The sequence below is a fragment of the Salmo salar genome, chromosome 26 (genome assembly GCF_965601325.2).
Source record: "Salmo salar chromosome 26, fSalSal1, whole genome shotgun sequence".
Taxonomy (NCBI): Eukaryota; Metazoa; Chordata; class Actinopteri; order Salmoniformes; family Salmonidae; genus Salmo; species Salmo salar.
Genome location: NC_138316.1, coordinates 35,147,567 through 35,171,750, shown reverse-complemented (window position 1 = coordinate 35,171,750; position 24,184 = coordinate 35,147,567). Strand labels below are relative to the sequence as shown.

Here is a 24,184-nt window from a genome sequence, read left to right as displayed (position 1 = left end):
TAGCGTCTTCCCTCTGGTATGAAGAGAAAGGCCACTCACTTGCCCTTGTTGCTGGCCAGGTTGTCCATGCAGGTCTTGATGTACTGATTGTAGTAGTCAATCTGGACGTTGTAGAAGGCGGTCTTGGAGTTGAGGGCGGTGTTGGTCTGTTGGAGCTTCACCAGCTCCGCCTTCCTCCGCTGCCGATACCGCCGCTGGTTTCGGATGTCCTGGAACACACACGTTATATTTAATGTGGCACATCCACAATAACACGTATACTATAAGTACCACACACACAATCACGTGACAGACACAGAAACAGACACTCTCTCTCACACAGTACCTTGGCGATGTCGTTGATGAGGTCCTGGTAGCGGTTCTCAGGGTGCACCTTGCCCAGCTCTGCCAGGCGCTGCAGGTTGCTCCTGATCTTGTCCTTCTTGCCCTGCAGCGTCAGGCTGTCATCCACCACCGGCTTGGCCTGCTTCATCTTCTCTGGGGTTTTGGCATCACGGATGGCCCGCCGCTGCATAGCACGCTGGTACTCCACTTCCTGGGGGGAAAACAGGGGTGGTGTCATGTGTTGCTGTTACTGTGGCGTGGGGTGAAGATTCCCCAAGGCACAGATCTAGGATCAGCTTCCCTTCCCCCTATTCTAATCTAAACAGTAGTGGGGGAAAATGCTAAACTGACTCAAGATCAGCATCTAGGGGCAACTTCACCCTACACTGTCACTGTGCACAAATCATAGTTGAATAAAGCCAAGCAAAAGTGATAACTCCCGAACCCAGAGGAAGTCTTACTCAGTTGACTACTTTAAAACTGGTGCATGCTATCAGTCTTTGTGATGTGCCCTCTCTGCTTTATTTAACTCTATGGCACAACGATATAATCAAAAACAAAGAAAGTGTTAGTGGCTAACTAATATTACAAGTTTGCATCCTTCCCTCGCCCTCAATTCAAAGGAATTTATTTGCATGGGAAACAAATGTTTACATTGCCAAACCAAATGAAATAGATCATCTGAAATGAACAGTAAACGTTACACACAAGTTAAAAGAATAGACATTTCAAATGTTATTATGGCTATGTACAGTGTTGTAAAAATGTGTAAATAGTTGAAGTACAAAAGGGAAAATAAATAAACAGTAAATATGGGTTGTATTTACAATGGTGTTTGTGCCTCACTGGTTACTCTTTTCTTGTGGCAACTGGTCACAAATCTTGCTACTGTGATGGCACACTGTGGTATTTCACCAAATAGATATGGGAGTTTATTAAAATGTGATTTGTTTTCAAATTCTTTGTGGTTCTGTGTAATCTGAGGCAAATATGTGTCTCTAATATGGTCATACATTTGGAAAGAAGTTAGGAAGTGCAGCTCAGTTTCCACCTTGTTTTGCAGTGGTGGAAAAAGTACCCAATTGGTAGTTAGTCTTGTCCCATCGCTGCAACTCCCGTACGGACTCGGGAGAGGCAAAGGTCGAGAGCCATGCGTCCTCCGAAACACGGCCCTGCCAAGCAGCACTGCTTCTTGACACACTGCTCGCTTAACCCGATGTGTCGAAGGAAACACTTTACAACTGGCGATCGTGTCAGCGTGCATGCTCCCGGCCCGCCACAGGAGTCACTAGAGCGCGATGGGACAAGGACATCCAGGCCAAACCCTCCCCTAACCCAGACGACGCTGGGCCAATTGTGCGGCATCATGGGCCTCCCGGTTGTAGCCAGCTGCGACACAGCCTGGGATCGAACCCGGATCTGTAGTGACGCCTCAAGCCCTGCAGTGCCTTACACCGCTGCGCCACTCGGGAGGCGCCTAAAGCCTTTTTGAAATCAACAAAGCATGAGAAGACTTTGCCTTTGTTTTGGTTTTGTTTCTTTGTCAATTAGAGTGTGCAGAGTATGAAAGTTATGCGCACATGAATCATACCCCAAGACATGCTAACCTCTCACCATTACAATAACAGGGGGTATGAAATTTATGCCTCTAACTTTCTCATTCATCATTATTCCCGATTCATTCAGGACTACCCGTAATCATGGTAGAATCCACATTAATGTAGAAGTGTTTAGAAACATTCTATTCTTATTTACAATAAAGCGACTTAATTTCTATTGGGCACAAAATAATCGTAAACATAACCAAAACAACAAATGCATCCAACAAGGTTGTAGAGTCCCAAGCTTGATTTTAATCATCATTGCATGCTAGGAATGTGGGACCAAATACTAAAGTTGACTACTTTAATAGGTCCCCTAAAAATGGGGGGACTACGTACAAAAAAAAGCACTGTAATTTGGATGAAAATACCCTCAAATTAAAAGCTGACAGTAAGTACTTTAACCTCAGTCATTGTATCATTTCAAATCCAAAGTGCTGGAGTACAGAGCCAAAACAACAACAAAATGTGTCACTGTCAATGTACTGTTTAGGCGTTATACTGCCAAGTTTCCACCTTCACTATTGCACTGAAACGTTTTGTCCAGGTCTCCCTCTCCCTCCTCAGTGTCTCACCTGTTCAGGACTGGCAGCACCCTCCAGAATCTCAGTGAGCGTTTCTCCAGGTTGGAACCGGATCACGTCCACGATCAGCCGCTTGGTGCTGGAGAGAGAAAGACAGGGGGAAAGAGACATAGGAGCTATTCTAGGGCGTCGAGACAACAGTAGGGTTTTTTTAGCTGCTAGACTGTTAGCGTAACTTTTAGCCGGTGTGAGCAGAGCGAAAGCCACTTTATGCTATGGTTCTTGGGTGTGATCTGTGAGTCGAAATCTTGAAAATACAACCAGAGCGAAAAAAACATTTGAGCAGCGTGAGCCTCCCGCGGAGCCGCGCTCACACCCAGGTTTCATTGAAATGAATTGGAGCGTCTCACGCTCTGCAAAGGTTACGCCTCTGGTGTAGCAGGCCAGAAAGAGGAGGTTCAGCTGGGAACACACAAACAACTGAGGAGTCTGGGAACTAAATTTGCCTCCTTTTGAACTAACACCTTGGATCTAATTGCTTAAACATCTGTCCTCTCCTTCATCTGCACTGATTGGAAATGAAACTTGGCAGGTGAAAACAATATGGTGCAGTCGAGAAGGCGAAGAGAGGACCGATTTAGACAATTGAGAAAGAGCCCTAAAGAAGTGTGTATTTTTTATTGTATACAAATATTACTCTTACTTAAGCAGTAGAGTCCTGGCGTCCATCTCGGCATTGGCCTCTCCGGGAACGTCAAACTTGTTGGCGAGGGTGAGGGACACCTCTGTCTTCCCCATCGTCTCCCTGTTGGGGTCCCCTGGGGGGAGGGGGTTCTCACCTGGAGGGAGAACGGGGGACAGTTAGGGGAGAGGAAGTTGGGATTCTACAGTGGACGTGAATGACACATGAGAATGTGGAGAAGGTGGAAGGAAGCTCTAAGAGGGGAGACCGATGACAGGCGAGACATTTAGGAGACTATGGTTTCTTCACTGATGGGGTAGAACAGAGCAGATACACCACGGACACATAGGAAACATTTATTAGACCTGTTCCTTTCTCATCTTGCCCCTCTACATTTTACATGTATGAATATATGAACACAGCATACTTTTGTCTACGGTACTGACCGATGAGGGACTCTATGGTGGGCACCTCTCCAAGGTCCTCCAGCAGCTCGTGGATGGGGTCGTTGTGCTCCGAGGCGATGGCATCCTGGTGGTCCAACAGCAGCTGGGGGGGGGGGGGGGGGGGGGGGAGAGACGAGCAGGAACATTACAATGTGAAAATCTTTATTGTCCACACAATATGGACATTTGCCTTTGGCTTCATATGGGAGCAAACACTAAAACACATTATCCCTCTGTGGTACTGGCTATGAGAAAATACACTAGTACTTAGTCACAAATTGTACAAAATGAATTTGGGTTTTTCACAACAGAGAAAAAGTAAACTCACTGAGATAAGTGTGTAAGAGAGTACTCATTTTTATTTATGAGGGCAGAAATAAGCATGTCTTCCTGTGTGTGTGTGTGTGTGTGTGTGTGTGTGAGTGACTGACCGTGTGCGTGTTGATGACCTCCCCTATAGAGATGTAGATGACAGGTTTCTGAAGTGTGACCACGTCAGAGTACTGATCCACGTTGAACTTGTCCTCCAATGACGGGACGTCACACGCCGCCAAGAAGAAACGCCTGCGGCGGGACAACAGAGATACAAGGAGGGTAAGAAGCTACGCACATGCCCCGCCCACCTCAGGACGCCCTCTTACCAGCCATTATTTCCATGTTTAATTTGGGTGTAAATTCACGTGTCACAATTTTTGGTGGACGATTTATTTAAAAGAGAAGCAATGCATATTCTAACTCATGCTTGTACAAAGCACATTTTCATGATCCTGTAAATGTCTTCTGACCCGTCAAACACCGCGCCAGTCCCCGTCAAACACCGCGCCAGTCCCCGTCAAACACCGCGCCAGTCCCCGTCAAACACCGCGCCAGTCCCCGTCAAACACCGCGCCAGTCCCCGTCAAACACCGCGCCAGTCCCCGTCAAACACCGCGCCAGTCCCCGTCAAACACCGCGCCAGTCCCCATCAAAGGATCAACAATGGCACGTGTTTTTTGATCTGCATTAATTTCAATGTTGACGCTTAGATGGGGATTAAATGCACCAAGATAATATTTATAGCACAAGACAGAGGTAAAAGTGATAAATGTTTTCCATTTGAACATTTTCCATAGCATGCCCTAATGAACACAACCCATAAAGAATGTCCTCTACTGCACCTGAACTTCTGGTAGGAGCTGCTGAGGTACTCGTTGATGGGGTTGAGGTGGGCGTTGTCCCCCAAGAACATCTTATTGGACGCGGCGTGCTGCAGCATCTTGGCGATGGAGCCCAGGTTCCGCCGTTGGTCTGTGGTCAGCTGACCTCCGGCCGACAGGTCGATGATGTCAAAGGCGTCGGGCGCCACGATGGCCGGATTCATGTAGCGGTAGTACAGCAGGTTACCCACGATCTGAACACACACACACACCCCTCCGTTAGATACAGTACCTCCTGTAGGCATCACAGGCAACACCAAGCCTGGCAAGGGACAACAATGAACAGGGTTTTACTGTTGCTGTGTCCCAGTAGTCTTGGACACCTTTTCTTTATAGCCAATACAGTATAGCCACTAATCTTGGACTTAAAATTTAAGTCATGTTCAGAGATTCAAACTTAGTAGTCAGGGAGAAAAGGCGAAGAGGAAGGAAGGTTTTTAACAGAATTGGTATGCAGCCTGGGTGTTTGTCGAGGGGGGACTGTCTCACCTCGTCTCAGCAGGACTACAGAAAAACATGTTCCAACAGAGGTGAGAAGGGAGGAGAGCATAGCTGTAGAAAGGGGAGGAAGAGAGAAGGAGAACAAGGGAGAGAGGAGAGATGGAGTTAAGGAGAGGGAAGAGGAGAAAGAGAAGGAAACCACATTCAGGAAAAGTAGAGTGATACCAAGTCAAGCTCACCAGGATAACAGTGCAAGTAGCACAGTAGAGCAGAGCACAGTAGAGCAGAGCACAGTAGAGCACAGTTCTAGCAGTACAGTGTAACAGTTGACTGTGGTATAAGAATGATAGAATGACACCTTTAGAAGCTCATCCTCTGTAGCGTCGGGGAACTTCTCATGGAGTGTGTCCTTCAGCACCTTGGAGGTGAAACGCATCCCATACCTGACACACACACAAAGACCAATTTCTTTCCTTTTCTAGAATGTATTTAGAACTGGTTTATTCCCTATAAAAGTGACCCCATCTCATAGAAGTGATAAGCGTATAACCCACAGTAGCTGGTCATGTTCTGTAGAGCAGGGATGAAAAACGGAGTCACTCAGGCTACATCTAATGTCTGCTGCTTCTCCTTTACAACATTTAAAACTATCAATTCATGTCACAGATTCCAGGTCTAAATCACCTGTTGATAAAAAGGCAAGATTGAGAACTAGTAGATGTGGCCCTCGAGGGCTGGAGTAGTTCGGACCGAGCCCTATTAGAGAGCAGCATGGAAATATAAATGACTAGAATGGACATTCCCATTCAAGATGTTGTTCAGTGACGGGTGGACAGGCAGCCATATTGAGTGTAGCCATGAGTGTTCCAATCAAATCACTGTGGTCTGAAGGGCTCTGTCACTTCTCGTAATTCCATTGAGAACAGAGCTAGAGACACTTACGGGATTTTGTCCACAGAGACAATGATGGCGGACAGGAACTTGTCTGTGACCATCCTCATGTTCTTGATGGACGCTTCCAGACGAGTGCGCACCTCCTCGTGACTCATAGCCTGCTCTGGTGTTACCTCATAGGGTAGTTTACTGTTGGAGAAGAGAGGGGGAGGAGGGGCAAGAGGTGGTACAGAAAGGGGGGAGGGAAAGAGCGAGAGAAAGGTATACAGTCATACAATTTCACTCAGTAATTGTAACGACAGCTCTAATACTTTCCATCCTTGAACAGTTGATGCCAAACTCCAACTCCTCTCTGACAGTCTCCTCAGAACTCCATTACCCAGACTCCTCCTCCTCCTCCTCTCACCTGGCCTCTCCAGTTTGTGTCTCCATCTGGTTGACCCAGCTCTTGTAGATGTCCACCGGGTCAGTCTTGATGTTCAGCGTCTTGTCGTCCATGATTTCCTTGACGACAGGTGCCAGGATCTGACGCAGTGCATTCTGGCCTCGGGCGCCACGGTTGAAGCTCACCACCATCTTGATGACCGTGGGGTTGCCCGTGACGATCTCCTGGATCTGGTCCACTTTGGATCTGAGAACACAAGGTTAGGAACATGGTGAGACACTGCTAGACTGTATAAGTGTTTGTGTGGCTCAGTTGGTAGAGCATAGCGCTTCGTCGCCAAGGCTCATGTGTTCGATTCCCGCTAGGGCTACCCATATGAAATATGCATGACTGTAAGTGGCATATGCTATGTTATAAACTGGGTGGTTCGATCCCTGAATGCCGATTGGCTGACAGCCGTGGTATATCAGACCGTATACCACGGGTATGACAAAACACTTATTTTTACTGCTCTAATTACATTGGTAACCAGTTTATAATAGCAATACAGCACCACGGGGGTTTGTGGTATATGACCAATATACCATGGCTAAGGGCTGTATCCAGGCACTCCACGTTGCGTCATGCATAAGAACAGCCCGTAGCCGTGGTATATTGGCCATATATCACACCTCCTCAGGCCTTATTGATGAATCCTATTGCTTCAAGTATTAGCTCCTTACTTGATCTCCTCCTGCAGGGCGGTCTTGAAGAGTTTGAGCAGCAGGTACTCCTCTCTCTGGTTGGAGGCGTAGTTATACAGGGTGAAGATCACAGAGTCCATGAACTTAGTGGACTTATTCTGGGGCATCTGGAAGATCAGCTTGGCCAGGTAGGTGGGGTTGGTCTGCAGGGAGGACAGAAATGAAACAAGTTAACTATGATTAGATGTTATCCTGTTCCGTTTCTATAGTCTGTCTAGCTTACTGTCACCTACAGTATTTTATGTTTCTCAGCTGTTTGCGAGTGGGATTCTCTTTGCAGTACAGCTTTGCTAACTGTTTGAGGAGATGGATAGATGTGCGTTGACACACAGTATCTACAGTACCTGCAGCAGGTAGAAGAGATACTGATAGGCCTCCAGCTTGAGCCTCTTCTCCTTGCTCAGAGCCTTCAGGCCTCCTCTCTGTTTGTTCATCATCATCAGGTTGGACAACTCGCCCTTGTTCTTCTTGGTCAGCTTGTTGCTGTGGGACACCACCTCCTGCAGGGTGATCTTGTTCTTGACCAGCAGGCCGATCTTGATGTCCATCAGGTTCAGGTCATTCTCCAGCTGCTGGTTGGAGCGGATGTTGGTGACCACCTCCTCCCGGAGCCTCATCAAGTCCAGCTCTTCCTGGAAGTCCTGGTCGCTGTGGTCCAGGAGGTGGACGAACTTGCGCACCACCGCCATGGGAGGGTCGTCAGCATTGACTGTGTGAGAGAGACAGTGAGAGAGACAGTGAGAGAGACAGTGAGAGAGACAGTGAGAGAGACAGTGAGAGAGACAGTGAGAGAGACAGTGAGAGAGACAGTGAGAGAGACAGTGAGAGAGACAGTGAGAGAGACAGTGAGAGAGAGGGATTCAGTCAGGATGGAGTCGTATGTGGCAGAAACAACAGCTGGGAGACCAGACTCGGCACGGAGACCAGACTCGGCACGGAGACCAGACTCGGCACGGAGACCAGACTCGGCACGGAGACCAGACTCGGCACGGAGACCAGACTCGGCACGGAGACCAGACTCGGCACGGAGACCAGACTCGGCACGGAGACCAGACTCGGCACGGAGACCAGACTCGGCACGGAGACCAGACTCGGCACGGAGACCAGACTCGGCACGGAGACCAGACTCGGCACGGAGACCAGACTCGGCACGGAGACCAGACTCGGCACGGAGACCAGACTCGGCACGGAGACCAGACTCGGCACGGAGACCAGACTCGGCACGGAGACCAGACTCGGCACGGAGACCAGACTCGGCACGGAGACCAGACTCGGCACGGAGACCAGACTCGGCACGGAGACCAGACTCGGCACGGAGACCAGACTCGGCACGGAGACCAGACTCGGCACGGAGACCAGACTCGGCACGGAGACCAGACTCGGCACGGAGACCAGACTCGGCACGGAGACCAGACTCGGCACGGAGACCAGACTCGGCACGGAGACCAGACTCGGCACGGAGACCAGACTCGGCACGGAGACCAGACTCGGCACGGAGACCAGACTCGGCACGGAGACCAGACTCGGCACGGAGACCAGACTCGGCACGGAGACCAGACTCGGCACGGAGACCAGACTCGGCACGGAGACCAGACTCGGCACGGAGACCAGACTCGGCACGGAGACCAGACTCGGCACGGAGACCAGACTCGGCACGGAGACCAGACTCGGCACGGAGAGAAGATAGTGAAAAGAGAAAGCCAGTGGTGAGTGAGGGTTCTCATCATCATCATCATCATCATACTCACTGAGTGTCTTGTAGTCATCTCTGGCTTTGTTGGCTCTGATGAACGCCTGGATCTTCACCACATCATTGATCTGCCACAACAGAGCAAACAGCAGTCACTTCACTGATCAAGAACATGACTGTGTCCCAAATGGCACCCCATTCCCTTAATAGGGCTCTGGTCAAAAGTAGTGCACTATATAGGGTGCCATTTGGGATGCAGGACATATGTAAAGAGAAACATTACGTTGGGAATCTGCAGTTAGTCAGGGTACAGAGTTAAGTGAGCCATCTAGCCTAGTAGCCTCATTAAGCTGAACGGACATTTAATATGTCCAAAATGGCACCTAATTCCCTATATAGTACACTACTTCTGACCAGGGCCCATAGGGTGGGAATAGGGTGCCATTGGGACGCAGAGGAGAGTAAATGTCAGTGGATGTGTCAGGTGAGGATATAAAGAGTTAGATGTGACGTCATACAGTGATTACAGAAGACTAGAGAACAGACAGCCCTGGGCACACCATATAACTACAACTCACCTCAATCACATTTATATAGCGCTCTTCACTAAATTGACAGCGTGCTTCGCTGTTACCTGGGCTAGAGTCAAGTAGTAGCATAGTAACAAGGCAACATTCCCTGGGAGCAGGAAACCTTGACAGGAACCAGACTCTACAAGCTACTGGACCTTCTACCTACTTGTCTTTTGTCAAAGATTCATACTCATTTTACAGAAATACCTTTTTTTTTTTACTTAGAAATTGCACTGTTGGTTAGAGCCTGTAAGTAAGCATTTCACTGTAAGGTCTACACCTGTTGTATTTGGCACACGTGACAAATAAACTTTGATTTGATTTATAGTAATTCACCCTCAAACTCAACTCTGCACCTAGAAGCCAGTTCCACTGCATTTTTTCATTGTTCCCCTTTAATCAGGGACTGATTTAGACCTGGGACACCAGGAATTAATTATCAGGTAGAACAGAAAATCAGCAGGCTCCAGATCTCGTAGGGTAACAGTTGAGTACCCCTGATATATCAAATGGTTAACATTTGTTCAATCTGGGATTCAAACTACCCACTACTAATACATTCAAATGACTTGCCTATCTTGTAAAATAATGGTTAACTAAATAAATCAACTCACATGGTCCTTGAAGTGCTTCAGGCGGTCTCTGTACTTCTTGCGAGCTTGGTGCATCCTCACCATCGACTGGATCTAAAAAAATAAAAGTAGGTCAATACTAAAAAAGCTTTGAAGTTCACCAAAAACCTCAGACTTAATGGAAAAGCAGCACAGCCTCATGTTCATTAAGGCCCAAAAGAGAAGAAAATGGACTGAAACAGGGAGGGATTATTTGCAAAGCGTTTTAGAACGCTGCATGCCCCAATGAACAGGACCCACCAATCAAGGTCATGTATTGTTGTTTTATTATAAAGAGGGCGACACGTACAGTAGGTGGAGACCTTACCTTTACAGCATCCTCGCTGTGGTCATTCAGGTACTCCTTCCTCTTTATATACACCTTCCTCTGCTTGTAGCCTCTAAAATGAGCCTGTAAGATAGACAGACAAATATACAGGACCAGTGTTAAGAAGCACAGGAGCATTTTTAGGGCCAGATTCACAGACAGTTTGTCCTAGACTAAAAATCATGCTCAATGGAGAATCACCATTGAAAGTGCTCCAAGACAAGGCTTAATATGGGTCTGGGAAACTGGCCCTTAAAGTTCAACATGGCAATAGTGGTAGAATGTTTTCTTTAAAATGTCAGCTGTTCCCACTTGGCCCAAACCCTTCAGTGTTTGCAGAACTGGATAGATGTACTGTTGAAGGCTTAGGGCTAAGGGAATGATTTGAGACTGGCTGTGTATGTTCTATCACATCCAGACATGATTTTTATTTACAATGACGGTCTAACCCGGCCGACGCTGGGCCAATTGTGCGCCAGCCCATGGGACTCCCAATTCTACACGCCCATGGGACTCCCAATTCTACACGCCCATGGGACTCCCAATTCTACACGCCCATGGGACTCCCAATTCTACACGCCCATGGGACTCCCAATTCTACACGCCCATGGGACTCCCAATTCTACACGCCCATGGGACTCCCAATTCTACACGCCCATGGGACTCCCAATTCTACACGCCCATGGGACTCCCAATTCTACACGCCCATGGGACTCCCAATTCTACACGCCCATGGGACTCCAGGGGTGGCAGGTAGAGCTTGGACTAGTAACCAAAAAGTTGCTGGATCGAATCCCCGAGCTGACGAGGTTAAAATCTGTAATTCTGCCCCTGAACAAGGCAGTTAACCCACTGTTCCTAGGATGTCATTGTAAATAAGAATTTGTTCTTAACTGACTAGTCTAGTTAAATAAAGGTCACTTTTAAAATATATCTATATTTTTAAAGTGTGTACTGTGAAATGTGTAATGTCTATGGGTGAATCTCAATTGTATTTCCTTGATTGCTCGCGCCCCCTCTCCTCGCCTCCTTCTCAAAGCGCATTGGAGGGGAAGATCCGAGGGGAGGAATCTCAAGTCTTCTGCTCCAATGGACTTTGAGAAGGAGAAAGGATGAGGAATCAAGGAAATATTGAGATTCACTCCATGTCCAAAGGAAGGGAAGAGTTTGACCTCTGACCTGTATGGTGGTAATGGCTGGGTCCTGGGATTTCAGGAAGTCTTTTCTCTCCTTCAGGCCTTTCCTCACCAGGTAGCCACGGCATCCGGCCTGCAGCTTGGCAATCAGGCTCTCATTGGCCAGCCACAGCTGCTCCCGGTTGTAGGTGGTGGTCACCCCGGAAACCACAGACTGATTGACAACAGAGAGCCAGTCACACACAGGCCCACTTACATAATGACATACTATCAACAACACAGCTTTAGGGGTGGCAGTGGAAGGTGTGTCTGTTTTTAGCAAAAGAGATGGGAGTTAAGTGAGAATGCTAAAGGAAAATCTCACTCAAATGGCAAATTGACCAAATCGTACAGATACCAAGAAAGTAGTCTGTATGGACCATGACAGTATTCACACTTGGGATCCATGCACTTAACTACTATTGATATTATTGAATGATTTATATTAAAGTCTGAGTTGTGCACAGTGATCAACTATACATTCGCCCGCATGAGCATAAACAATGGAAGACTTGAGGTTGTCCGCTTAGCTACAGATGAGTTTAGCATTAGCATTTTGTTTAAAAACAATGGGAGTGGAGGAGGAGCGCTGTTAGCATGCGCCAAAAAGCTAAATCACTACACCACCACAGTACTGCGGCCTGTTCAGAAGGGTGCAGCGTTACAGACCATCCACACAGAAATGCATTTTGTAGAACAGATGAGTCTCATGTAAGAGGGAATCATGCATGTTCTATTCATTACAATTCTATCTGCAAGGTTCTGAATGTTTCACCTCAATGAATACAGCCAGAGAGGAAGAGGCAAAGCCCTGTATGGTGTAGGGTGAAATCCCTAGACACAGTCAGTCTTACATTTTCCCCACTAATGGTTGACGTTATGATTTGGGCAGGAGGAACTGATCCTAGCTCTGTACACAGGGGAAACTTCACCCCCAGGGTGCCCGGTCTCCATCTTAGCCTACCTGGATGTCCTCCTTGTTGAGCTGGGTGTTGTTCTGGAGGAAGTCTGCAGGTTCAGTCCAGGAGCCCTCTCCTGTCTTCAGGTTGTAGTAGTAGTGGTGTCCTCCCTTCACCCAGTGCTTCATCCAGTTACTGCCATTGTCACCTGGAGCATGAACACAGAGCTCTGGACATATTTCTCACCAATTTATTTACACACTGTACATCTTGATATATCTAGCTCCATCCATCTGTCAGTCAAGGACCCATGGATACCTTGTCTGTTGTACTAAAGCAAGTGATCAAGCTCCTTTATATCTGCCGTTCCTGGGTAAGAAACATCTTTTACTATGAACATGAACTTGCTCTGGCTGATGCCATTTAGTCACAACTACTAATGGAACCTGTTACTGCACTAACTCCATTGTAGAACAAACTAACTGCAGGTAATGAACACAAAACAATACAAGTAATGAAAGAAAACTGGCCACAGTGTATGACTGTGGCCCAATGGCACCCAATGCCCTATATAGGGCATATACAGTATAGCCCCCTCCATAGGGGTCTGGTCAAAAGTAGTGCACTATGTAGGGAAAAGGGTGCCATTTGGGATGCACCTATGACCATCCTCCTCACCATCCTGGGTCTTGTCCTGTTTGATCTTGGCCAGGTCGTCCTGGTAGTTCTGGGCACACTCAGGGGTGACTCCGTAGAGGCCGGCCCCAGGGGAGCGCAGCGCAGCCAGGGTCTTAGGCACCTCGCCACTGTCCACCGCTCTGTTGATGGCCTGGATGGCCTGGGAGACTGACGAGGAAACAGGGAGACTAGTCATCATTCTTTTATTAATCAAGGTTTATTTATTAGGTTTTTCAGTATTTCATCATGCTCTACTTACTACAAGAAATAGCTTGGAACCAAACCTGTGTTCAAATAGTATGTGTTCTTTCAAATACCTTAGCTGTGTTTGATTGAGATTGCCTGACACGATGGAACCAATAGTCCCACATGTGCTAAGCTTGCCCATCTGGCACTTCAGGCAGTCAATAAAATGTATTTGAAAGAAAACTGATACTATGTGAACCAGGTCTGCTTGTAACCCTGAGAAAAAGGTGGTTGTGGGACAGCTAGGGTGTGTACTATTCTTACACTGCAAGGCCTCCTGGGTATCCTTATTGGACATCAGTATAGCGTTCTGGATCTCATCCAACCAGAGCACAGCGGAGGGGTCCTGGGTCTCCTGGAAGAACACACAGAGAGGCGGTCAGTCTCACTCCAAAACAGCACCACCCACTGGGTCTGCAGCATATTTACTGCCATTCTACTGTATTACCACCGGAGGGCGATCTCCTCCTGCTGAATGAGAGTACTTGGGTCTAAATGGCATCCAACCACAAAGGCATGAGACCACAGGAAAGACAACTCTATAGACTAGTACAGGGTGTCACGCCCACACAACTTACAACAGAATTCCCTATGAAAATCTGGGACATTGGTCATTCCACTTATATCAACAAAAATCCAATTCAATCTCAGGAGATGGAGAACAGAAGTCAATAATGGCTGACGTTATAAACCAAACATCTGATAGCAGTAAACACCTGCTTAGTGCAAAGGCCTACAGAAGGCAGAGACACTACATCTTTAGTCTGATATCTAAGCTGCAGAAGTATGCAATACCCTCTCATCAGTCCACATTCCTGCAACAGCATTCCCTCCTTGTGTACACTCTTGACCATCATGGCAAGTCAATTGGATGAGGATATTAGCTAACTGAAACTATGACATGACAGTTCGAAACACTTTGTCAAGTCTCTGCGTTTTAAGTACGCTGCAGCACAGACAGCTAGCTAACTCTCTCTCTGCTAGCTGTGCTGGTTTCCGGAGTGAGCAGGGCTAGCTGCTAATAGGCCAACAGTACAGGCCCCTCTTTGTGCCTCCCCCACCTACCTGCCCCTCCCTCCTCCTGCCGTGTTTCAGGGGAGGGGGGCTGGGGGAGACCGATACCATAACTCAAGGTAGGTGTGGTTCCTTGTGCATGTCAGGTAGGCAGGTAGTGGCTGCGCTAGCCACATTCAGGGTGAAGTTGCTCCTAGATGCTGATACAGGGTCAGTTTTGTATTTCCCCCACAAATGGTTAAGGTTAGGATTGGGGTGGGGGAGCAGATCCTAGAGCTGTACCTAAGGGAAGCACTGGCTCTCAATACGTCAGTGGCAGGATAGCTTTACTGACAGTAAATAAGGGGTTAGTGCTAATTCCTATTGGTTTGGAAATAAGCGATACAGAAAGGGTGTGGTGCCAGAGAGGGGATGGGAGTAGAAGGACGCATCTTATTAACCAGGACTCCTGACAAACACACAACTGCTGGGTTGTGTTCATTAGGCACCAAACGGAAGAAAACAGACTAAAACGCTCAATTTGTTACAATTGGTTTTTAAATGTTTTCGTTGTGTGCCCTAATGAATAGAGGAAGTAAAAGCTATATAGGAAGAGGAAGTGAAAGCCAATTGGGTGGTGTTCTTAGCCAGTGAACACTCCATTGCCTCAGTAATGCGGTCTAGTCCCTACATGTCCTTATATAAAGTCTTCCTACAGAGGAACTCCTCTATTCCAGGATGTTGACTGGTATCAGACTGGAGTCAGTGGTCACAAAGCAGCTTGTGAACGTAAACATAAAAACATCACAACACAGAGAGTGCACATGCACCCCATGGACACACACACACACACAGAGCCGTGCATGCTTTAATGATGATGTGAGTGATGAAGCTGGACTAGTACAGAGCACCAGGCTTGTCCCCCCACCGTGTTTACTTTGGCTGTCAAGCTGAACCCTCAGACCACAAGACTGGCACAGAAAGATATCACAGGCTGTACATGGATGTCTGGCATCACATGAACACTCCCTGATGAAACATCAGCGTCTGAGAAAGAAATCTGGGCCGTGTTCAGAAGGCACGACGTGGAGTGAAACAGGGACACACTATCTGAACTTGTCCAATAAGAAACACTCGTTTTCTTTTACAAATGTTTTGCTGCTGCGTGCTCTAATGAATAGGGGCCTATAGTCACACACTATAAACCTAGTTGTGTCTACAAAACTATAATCTTAAACCTATTGCTATATGGTCCACCAAAAGGCTAAAGAATTCCTTAGTGAATCATTGCACAAAAGTATAGATCTACGGTAGGTCTACGATCTGAAATCAGATTCTATGTATTAACCTGGGGCCTGTTCAGGAGGGCGTGAGGTTACAGAAAAGAATAGAACAGATACAGCCAGATATGATCTGAAAGTTCCACCATAATGAATATACCCCTGTGTTCATTCTCCTTCCCATCTGCTACCATCCCCATGCCCTATCAACCCCCTCCACCTGCAGCTGTGGAGCACATGAGCGGCATCAGGCCTTTGAAATCCAGCCGGAACTTCTTGTTTCTAACAACTTCCTGTGTCTGTGCCGTGTGTCTGACTGAGTCATCCAATTCTGAACGCACCGTAGTGGAGTCGCGCCTAGAGCAGGACTTTCAGCCATGGATTTGATCCTTTGGAGACAATGAAGATATTTGACCCCTACCCCTGTGTGTGTACACACGGAGTATACTAAACACTAGGAACATCTTCCTAATATTGAGTTGCACCCCCCCTCCTTTCGCCCTCAGAACAGCCTTAATTCATCGGGGCATGGACTCTACAAGGTGTTGAAAGCGTTCCACAGGGATGCTGGCCCATGTTGACTCCAGTGCTGCTCACAGTTGTGTGAAGTTGCCTGGATGTCCATTGGGTGTCGGACCCTTCTTGATGCACATAGGAAACTGTTGAGAGTGAAAACCCAGCAGCGTTGCAGTTCTTGACGCAAACCGGTGCGCATAGCACCTACTACCATATCCTGTTCAAAAGGCACTTAAATATTTTGTCTTGCCCAATCACCATCTGAATTGTCTAAAGGCTTTAAAAATCCTTCTTTAACCTGTCTCCTCCCCTTCACCTACACTGATTAAAGTGGATTTAACAAGTGACATCAATAAGGGATCACAGCTTTCACCTATCCAGGTGGTCAGTCTATGTCATGGAAAGAGCAGGTGTCCGTAATGTTTTGTACCCTCAGTGTATGTCTGTCGGTCTTGTCCAACACGAACCCACCATAAGGAGAATCGTCCCCTCAGCTAGCAGATCCATGGAGGGGCCACGAGAGCCCAGGTGAAACCAACTAAACGGTCTACTGTGAAAAGTCCCCTTCTGATGTAGTGTTCAGCTTCGTGCCCTTTTAAGGAAGCAGACAGAGTAGTCCTGGCTTGTTATTTCCTATGCCTGTGAAAAAGATCGCCAGGGAAATGGCTTGCTTTCTTTACCGCCCCCCCCACCACTCCCCTCCTCCCTCTCCTTCCTTCCTTCCTTCCCTAAAAGCGTGATTTGATAAAAGGTCTTGGCAAACAAACGTCACATTGCCACGACGGGAACGCTTGAGATGTGACCGGCCCATTGTTGACAATTAAAACATTCTCCGTACACTGGCTGTGAGAGTACAAGGGCGGAGGCCAAGCTAGTCTATCATCTCACATTGATAAAACACATTTCGTTTTCCATCTATAGGCCAACTTCTAACAGGAAAAACTGAGCGAGAAATAGATACACTGTGGACACTTTATTTAATGCTTCTGGACTTAAGTTTTAGCAATGACGAGTCATTCTGGTTGAAAAACGAGGACAAGCCAGCTTCTGTGGAAAGTGCAGCTCACTGAGCTAAACTAAAGCTTTGGCCCAATAATTATATCAGGATTTCCTAATATGTGACTTCTCTGTGTGGTTCTACATCTACAGTCGTCCCCACAGCAGTTCACATCATCGGCACTTTTGTCTGTGGTAAACCATGGCCCTTACCCTTTTGATCCCACCTGCATCTTCTACAGTCTTGTTAACCTTCCTGTTTCACCAGCAAACAGGAAACACAACTAAATGTGGGACTAGAGCGGTGACATCATATGGGACCATTACATAGATGTGCACATACAAGGACAGTGACACTCATCACCCCACCCAGGCAACATAACACAGTTAAGTTAGTCAGAGACAGTGTGTGTGTGTGTGTGTGTGTGTGTGTGTGTGTGTGTGTGTGTGTGTGTGTGTGTGTGTGTGCAGGTCTAATGAGTTTATGGCTTATATCTACACTAATCTACTTCCCAGTAACAAGACTGACAGTCTCGGTCAGCCCGTTTGGCTTTGGATTGGGCTATACAGTTTGACTGCTGTACATAAAGGCTATTTTAGTCAGTCCTTTTGTTGTTCAGTTGAAAGAAGAGAGAAAGAAAGAGGGAGCGAGATGAAAGAAGAGAAAAAGGAGGGAAAGAGAGAGTTCACTTGCACTGGCAATATTAATGTTTCCCATGCCAATAAAGCCCTTGAATTCAATTCAGTTGATAAAGAGGGAAAAGACAGGGGGAAGGAGAGATAGTCAAAAAGAGAGAGAATGAAAATGAATGAAAAGACAGACAGGAAGTGAGTGGGAGGGAGGGGTAAGCAGAAAGCATGACATCACTGAGGGGGTTAGTGGGAGTCATGTGGGGATGATCAGGCTGAATCACATGGAGTCAGTCCACTGGCCCTCAGGACATCAGCCAAGAAAACACCACTCAAATTATATTTATGCACACTAACAATTATGTTTACACATGACCACAATAATGTTATGGTTGTTTAGCAGACGTGTATATTAAAAGAAACTTACAAAGATAAATGTTTACTTATAGTAGGGAGCCACATCCCACTTCTGACACCAATGTTGCCATACACCATACTTATAAAGCCTAGGTTGGAACAGAGGTCAGGCACGAAATCTGAAGGTCTGTCTTCGAGACACACTCCGCAACCTACTGAAAAACACCTGTGAACTAACTGTAGATGAGCTATATTTGCATACAGTGCCTCGGGTGTTTGCATAATGCCGACGTAGCATTGTGTACTCCAACACACCCCTGCCTACCTCGGGACCTATCCATCACCAAGCAAACAGACACTTTGACGAGAAACTGCTTCTCTACTCAATTGTAAACAAAAGTGCCCGTCAGTTGAAAATATCTACAGAACCAAATGAACTGCTTCTATTTTGCATATTTAATGTAAATAGTTGGGTCAAGTGTGTTTTTGCACCAAACCTTTTTAATTTTCTGTGATTTTAGGTTAAAAAAACCTAGCAGATGAAAACATCTGCAGGGCTAGCTCTATGCTAGTGTGATTCAAGGGCATCCAACACCGATGCTCAAAGTCCCATCAGTCAGTAATGCTCTGAAACCAGAGACTCCATCAGTCAGTAATGCTCTGAAACCAGAGACTCCATCAGTCAGTAATGCTCTGAAACCAGAGACTCCATCAGTCAGTAATGCTCTGAAACCAGAGACTCCCATCAGTCAGTAATGCTCTGAAACCAGAGACTCCATCAGTCAGTAATGCTCTGAAACCAGAGACTCCCATCAGTCAGTAATGCTCTGAAACCAGAGACTCCATCAGTCAGTAATGCTCTGAAACTAGACAAACTCCATCAGTCAGTAATGCTCTGAAACCAGACAAACTCCATCAGTCAGTAATGCTCTGAAACCAGACAAACTCCATCAGTCAGTAATGCTCTGAAACCAGACAAACTCCATCAGTCAGTAATGCTCTGAAACCAGAGACTCCATCAGTCAGTAATGCTCTGAAACCAGAGACTCCATCAGTCAGTAATGCTCTGAAACCAGAGACTCCATCAGTCAGTAATGCTCTGAAACCAGACAGACTCCCATCAGTCAGTAATGCTCTGAAACCAGAGACTCCCATCAGTCAGTAATGCTCTGAAACCAGAGACTCCCATCAGTCAGTAATGCTCTGAAACCAGAGACTCCATCAGTCAGTAATGCTCTGAAACCAGAGACTCCCATCAGTCAGTAATGCTCTGAAACCAGAGACTCCATCAGTCAGTAATGCTCTGAAACCAGAGACTCCATCAGTCAGTAATGCTCTGAAACCAGAGACTCCCATCAGTCAGTAATGCTCTGAAACCAGAGACTCCATCAGTCAGTAATGCTCTGAAACCAGAGACTCCCATCAGTCAGTAATGCTCTGAAACCAGACAGACTCCATCAGTCAGTAATGCTCTGAAACCAGAGACTCCCATCAGTCAGTAATGCTCTGAAACCAGAGACTCCCATCAGTCAGTAATGCTCTGAAACCAGAGACTCCATCAGTCAGTAATGCTCTGAAACCAGAGACTCCCATCAGTCAGTAATGCTCTGAAACCAGAGACTCCATCAGTCAGTAATGCTCTGAAACCAGAGACTCCCATCAGTCAGTAATGCTCTGAAACCAGAGACTCCCATCAGTCAGTAATGCTCTGAAACCAGAGACTCCCATCAGTCAGTAATGCTCTGAAACCAGAGACTCCATCAGTCAGTAATGCTCTGAAACCAGAGACTCCCATCAGTCAGTAATGCTCTGAAACCAGAGACTCCCATCAGTCAGTAATGCTCTGAAACCAGACAGACTCCATCAGTCAGTAATGCTCTGAAACCAGAGACAAGCACAGAAGGAGAAAGTGGGGGAGTCTAACACCTACACCCAGGTGACTGGTCCAGTTCATTACAATGAGGTGAGAAAAACACCGTCCCAGTAAGAGCAGAAAGGAGAGGGTGTGTAATGTGTTTGTGCACTACGTAAAGTGTGTTTAAGGTGTGACATGAGTCAAGCAGCTCTGTGCCAAAAACATACCCAGTCAAGCAGCTCTGTGCCAAAAACATACCCAGTCAAGCAGCTCTGTGCCAAAAACATACCCAGTCAAGCAGCTCTGTGCCAAAAACACACCCATTGTGTGTGTGTGTAAATCAATTGGTCCTTACATGTGCCTTCTCCCTGCGTGCCTCAAGCAGTTTGTCGTAGTAGTGCTGGGCGATGGAGGGGTCTACGTCTGTTAGCTTGGCTGCAGAGTGCAGGAGGGCTTCTAGGGTGTTCTGTGGGTCTCCCCCATCCAGAGCTTCGTTGATCTGACCGATGGCCACAATACCTACACACACAACAAAGGGTTGATTAAGACAACACATCTTTATTGTTAACAAAGGACAAATCCTTTGAAGCATTTATGAGCACAAGCACAATGGCATACAATACATCACAAGTGACAAACATACGGATTAGCCTGAGACATAGATATGGGGAGATAGAAGAGACAATCTGGTATGTTAGACACTTTAAAACCCATATGTTAGCATTGTCCATCTATTAGTGGAAGAGTTCTATCTTTTTAAAGATCTGACACCACTGTTTATGACATCACCTTTACGTTATTTTTTTAAACTCAGAATTCAGACTGATGAGGAATATCCATAGAGTATGATAGAGGGTGCACTTGGCCCAAAGCCTGTTTAGCACGGGCATCACCGTTGAGTGCTTTCATGGCACTGCCAATGTCACACTAGAGGACATTATAAAGATAGATGAGCTCTCATGTACATTTCTATGGGAATGTCTCAGACTTTCAAACATGTGGAGGAATACTGAGGTCAAGTGATCTTGAAAAGCAAAATAAATGAGGTGGAGTGACTCATTATCAGTGGTCTCCTTCAGACCTATTTTAGGGTTCCAAGTCTTGGAAGTAGAGTTCTGCTGTGTATGTCTATGTATGTCTGTATGTGTATGTACATGCATTCTGGCAAGTATGTGCATATGTGTTCCTGCAAGTGTGCGCACGTGTGTTTGTGTACATGTTTGTACGTGTGCATACAAGTGTGCGGTCCACTCACGTTCGTGCTCCTCCTGTATGGTCAAGTTGACCTGGTCAACACAGGCCTGGATGTCGTTCCAGGTCAGATAGTCACTGCCTTCCTCCCTGGCCACTGCCTTCAGCCTCATCAATTCATCCATGTACCTGAGATACCAACACCAGGGTTAATGAGTGCTGATCCTAAATGAACGGGAATTATTGTTACCATCTTATTTCTTCTAATGAACCTCATACTTAGACTAACCAGTCAACTAAATAAACCTGGACATTTATTGGAGTGCCAGAAAATGAATTACTGTAGATTACAGACATACATGTTTACTACAACGTAAATGTTGTTATCAGCAGCAACAACAAAAACATGACAGGCGTTTCCATGATCTGGTTAGCCGGGTAGAAACACGTTAATACATCATTTATAGTTTCATATCTGAGGTTACTGTAGACGGTGCCCGTCTTTCCTAATCTGGGATTGAGGCCTGAAGAAGTCTTCAACGGCATACAGCAGGATGTACACAACTAGTGGCAGACAAGTGTCGGTCTCTGTGCGTACCTCTGTGCGTATTCGTCCTCCACGTTACTGAGTCCAGTAACGGCGCTGGCCAGTTGTCTCCACATGGAATTCCGGTCGCCCACGTCCAACGCCCTATTTATCAACACCACCGACGACAACATCTCCACGGCAACCAGTAGCTCCGGATGGGACAGAGAACCCTTGGGGAACACAACCAGAACGTTCAACTAATCCATACCTCTGATGATACATTTATCAATCTTTGTACTTAACAGTCATCAATATAGTTGACTTCTAATGCCCAACCATGTTGAACCCTGTGGATTACTGACAGTTTAGCTAACCAATACGCCTTTCTGAAAATATATTTGAAGATGTGTTGTCAATAAGTTTGGTAACATGTACAATCATCAATACAATTGTAATGCCTGACAATGTCCAACTGTGGCTCACATCGATTGAGACAGTGTGTGTGTGTGTGCGTACATCTGGGCTCTGCTGCTGCAGGCTGGTCAGCTCTCTCTGATAGAGGTCGGCAGCGCTGGGGTAGACCTCGGGCAGCTGGGCATCAGGGTTCATCAGCTCTGCTGCCGTGTTCTCGGGCACACCCGCTCTGACGGCCGCGTTTATCCTCTCCACCGCCTGCAACACTACATACACACAGAGAGACAGGGTGAGGAACATGATTCACTACACAGAGAGACAGGGTGAGGAACATGATTCACTACACAACACAGAGACAGGGTGAGGAACATGATTCACTACACAACACAGAGAGACAGGGTGAGCAACATGATTCACTACACAGAGAGACAGGGTGAGCAACATGATTCACTACACAGAGAGACAGGGTGAGCAACATGATTCACTACACAGAGAGACAGGGTGAGGAACATGATTCACTACACAGAGAGACAGGGTGAGGAACATGATTCACTACACAGAGAGACAGGGTGAGGAACATGATTCACTACACAGAGAGACAGGGTGAGGAACATGATTCACTACACAGAGAGACAGGGTGAGGAACATGATTCACTACACAGAGAGACAGGGTGAGCAACATGATTCACTACACAACACAGAGAGACAGGGTGAGCAACATGATTCACTACACAGAGAGACAGGGTGAGCAACATGATTCACTACACAGAGAGACAGGGTGAGCAACATGATTCACTACACAGAGAGACAGGGTGAGCAACATGATTCACTACACAGAGAGACAGGGTGAGGAACATGATTCACTACACAGAGAGACAGGGTGAGGAACATGATTCACTACACAGAGAGACAGGGTGAGGAACATGATTCACTACACCGAGAGACAGGGTGAGGAACATGATTCACTACACAGAGAGACAGGGTGAGGAACATGATTCACTACACAGAGAGACAGGGTGAGGAACATGATTCACTACACAGAGAGACAGGGTGAGGAACATGATTCACTACACAGAGAGACAGGGTGAGGAACATGATTCACTACACAGAGAGACAGGGTGAGGAACATGATTCACTACACAGAGAGACAGGGTGAGGAACATGATTCACTACACAGAGAGACAGGGTGAGGAACATGATTCACTACACAGAGAGACAGGGTGAGGAACATGATTCACTACACAGAGAGACAGGGTGAGGAACATGATTCACTACACAGAGAGACAGGGTGAGGAACATGATTCACTACACAGAGACAGGGTGAGGAACATGATTCACTACACAGAGACAGGGTGAGGAACATGATTCACTACACAACACAGAGACAGGGTGAGGAACATGATTCACTACACAACACAGAGACAGGGTGAGGAACATGATTCACTACACAACACAGAGAGACAGGGTGAGGAACATGATTCACTACACAACACAGAGAGACAGGGTGAGCAACATGATTCACTACACAACACAGAGAGACAGGGTGAGCAACATGATTCACTACACAACACAGAGAGACAGGGTGAGCAACATGATTCACTACACAACACAGAGAGACAGGGTGAGCAACATGATTCACTACACAGAGAGACAGGGTGAGGAACATGATTCACTACACAGAGAGACAGGGTGAGAAACATGATTCACTACACAGAGAGACAGGGTGAGGAACATGATTCACTACACAGAGAGACAGGGTGAGGAACATGATTCACTACACAGAGAGACAGGGTGAGGGACATGATTCACTACACAGAGAGACAGGGTGAGGAACATGATTCACTACACAGAGAGACAGGGTGAGGAACATGATTCACTACACAGAGAGACAGGGTGAGGAACATGATTCACAACACAGAGAGACAGGGTGAGGAACATGATTCACTACACAGAGAGACAGGGTGAGGAACATGATTCACTACACAGAC

The 24,184-nt window shown here is 46.8% G+C and overlaps 1 protein-coding gene across 1 annotated transcript in view; it reads right to left on the bottom strand.

Annotated features, from left to right (window-relative positions):
• iqgap1 (IQ motif containing GTPase activating protein 1) overlaps positions 1 to 24,184 on the bottom strand; it is a 72,989-nt gene that overhangs the window by 3,715 nt on the left and 45,090 nt on the right. Inside the window, exons 12-34 of the mRNA XM_014127578.3 lie at positions 22,299 to 22,462; positions 21,852 to 22,012; positions 21,318 to 21,442; positions 20,418 to 20,581; positions 13,700 to 13,790; positions 13,190 to 13,357; positions 12,577 to 12,719; positions 11,617 to 11,787; positions 10,438 to 10,521; positions 10,113 to 10,184; positions 8,985 to 9,054; positions 7,581 to 7,945; positions 7,216 to 7,379; positions 6,515 to 6,739; positions 6,157 to 6,297; positions 5,573 to 5,657; positions 4,735 to 4,967; positions 4,009 to 4,141; positions 3,578 to 3,680; positions 3,153 to 3,288; positions 2,501 to 2,588; positions 326 to 535; positions 40 to 209 (exon numbers count right to left, since the gene is read on the bottom strand). Coding sequence (XP_013983053.1) covers positions 40 to 209; positions 326 to 535; positions 2,501 to 2,588; positions 3,153 to 3,288; positions 3,578 to 3,680; positions 4,009 to 4,141; positions 4,735 to 4,967; positions 5,573 to 5,657; positions 6,157 to 6,297; positions 6,515 to 6,739; positions 7,216 to 7,379; positions 7,581 to 7,945; positions 8,985 to 9,054; positions 10,113 to 10,184; positions 10,438 to 10,521; positions 11,617 to 11,787; positions 12,577 to 12,719; positions 13,190 to 13,357; positions 13,700 to 13,790; positions 20,418 to 20,581; positions 21,318 to 21,442; positions 21,852 to 22,012; positions 22,299 to 22,462 — 3,466 coding nt within the window. The remainder of the gene's footprint in view (positions 1 to 39; positions 210 to 325; positions 536 to 2,500; positions 2,589 to 3,152; positions 3,289 to 3,577; positions 3,681 to 4,008; positions 4,142 to 4,734; positions 4,968 to 5,572; positions 5,658 to 6,156; positions 6,298 to 6,514; positions 6,740 to 7,215; positions 7,380 to 7,580; positions 7,946 to 8,984; positions 9,055 to 10,112; positions 10,185 to 10,437; positions 10,522 to 11,616; positions 11,788 to 12,576; positions 12,720 to 13,189; positions 13,358 to 13,699; positions 13,791 to 20,417; positions 20,582 to 21,317; positions 21,443 to 21,851; positions 22,013 to 22,298; positions 22,463 to 24,184) is intronic.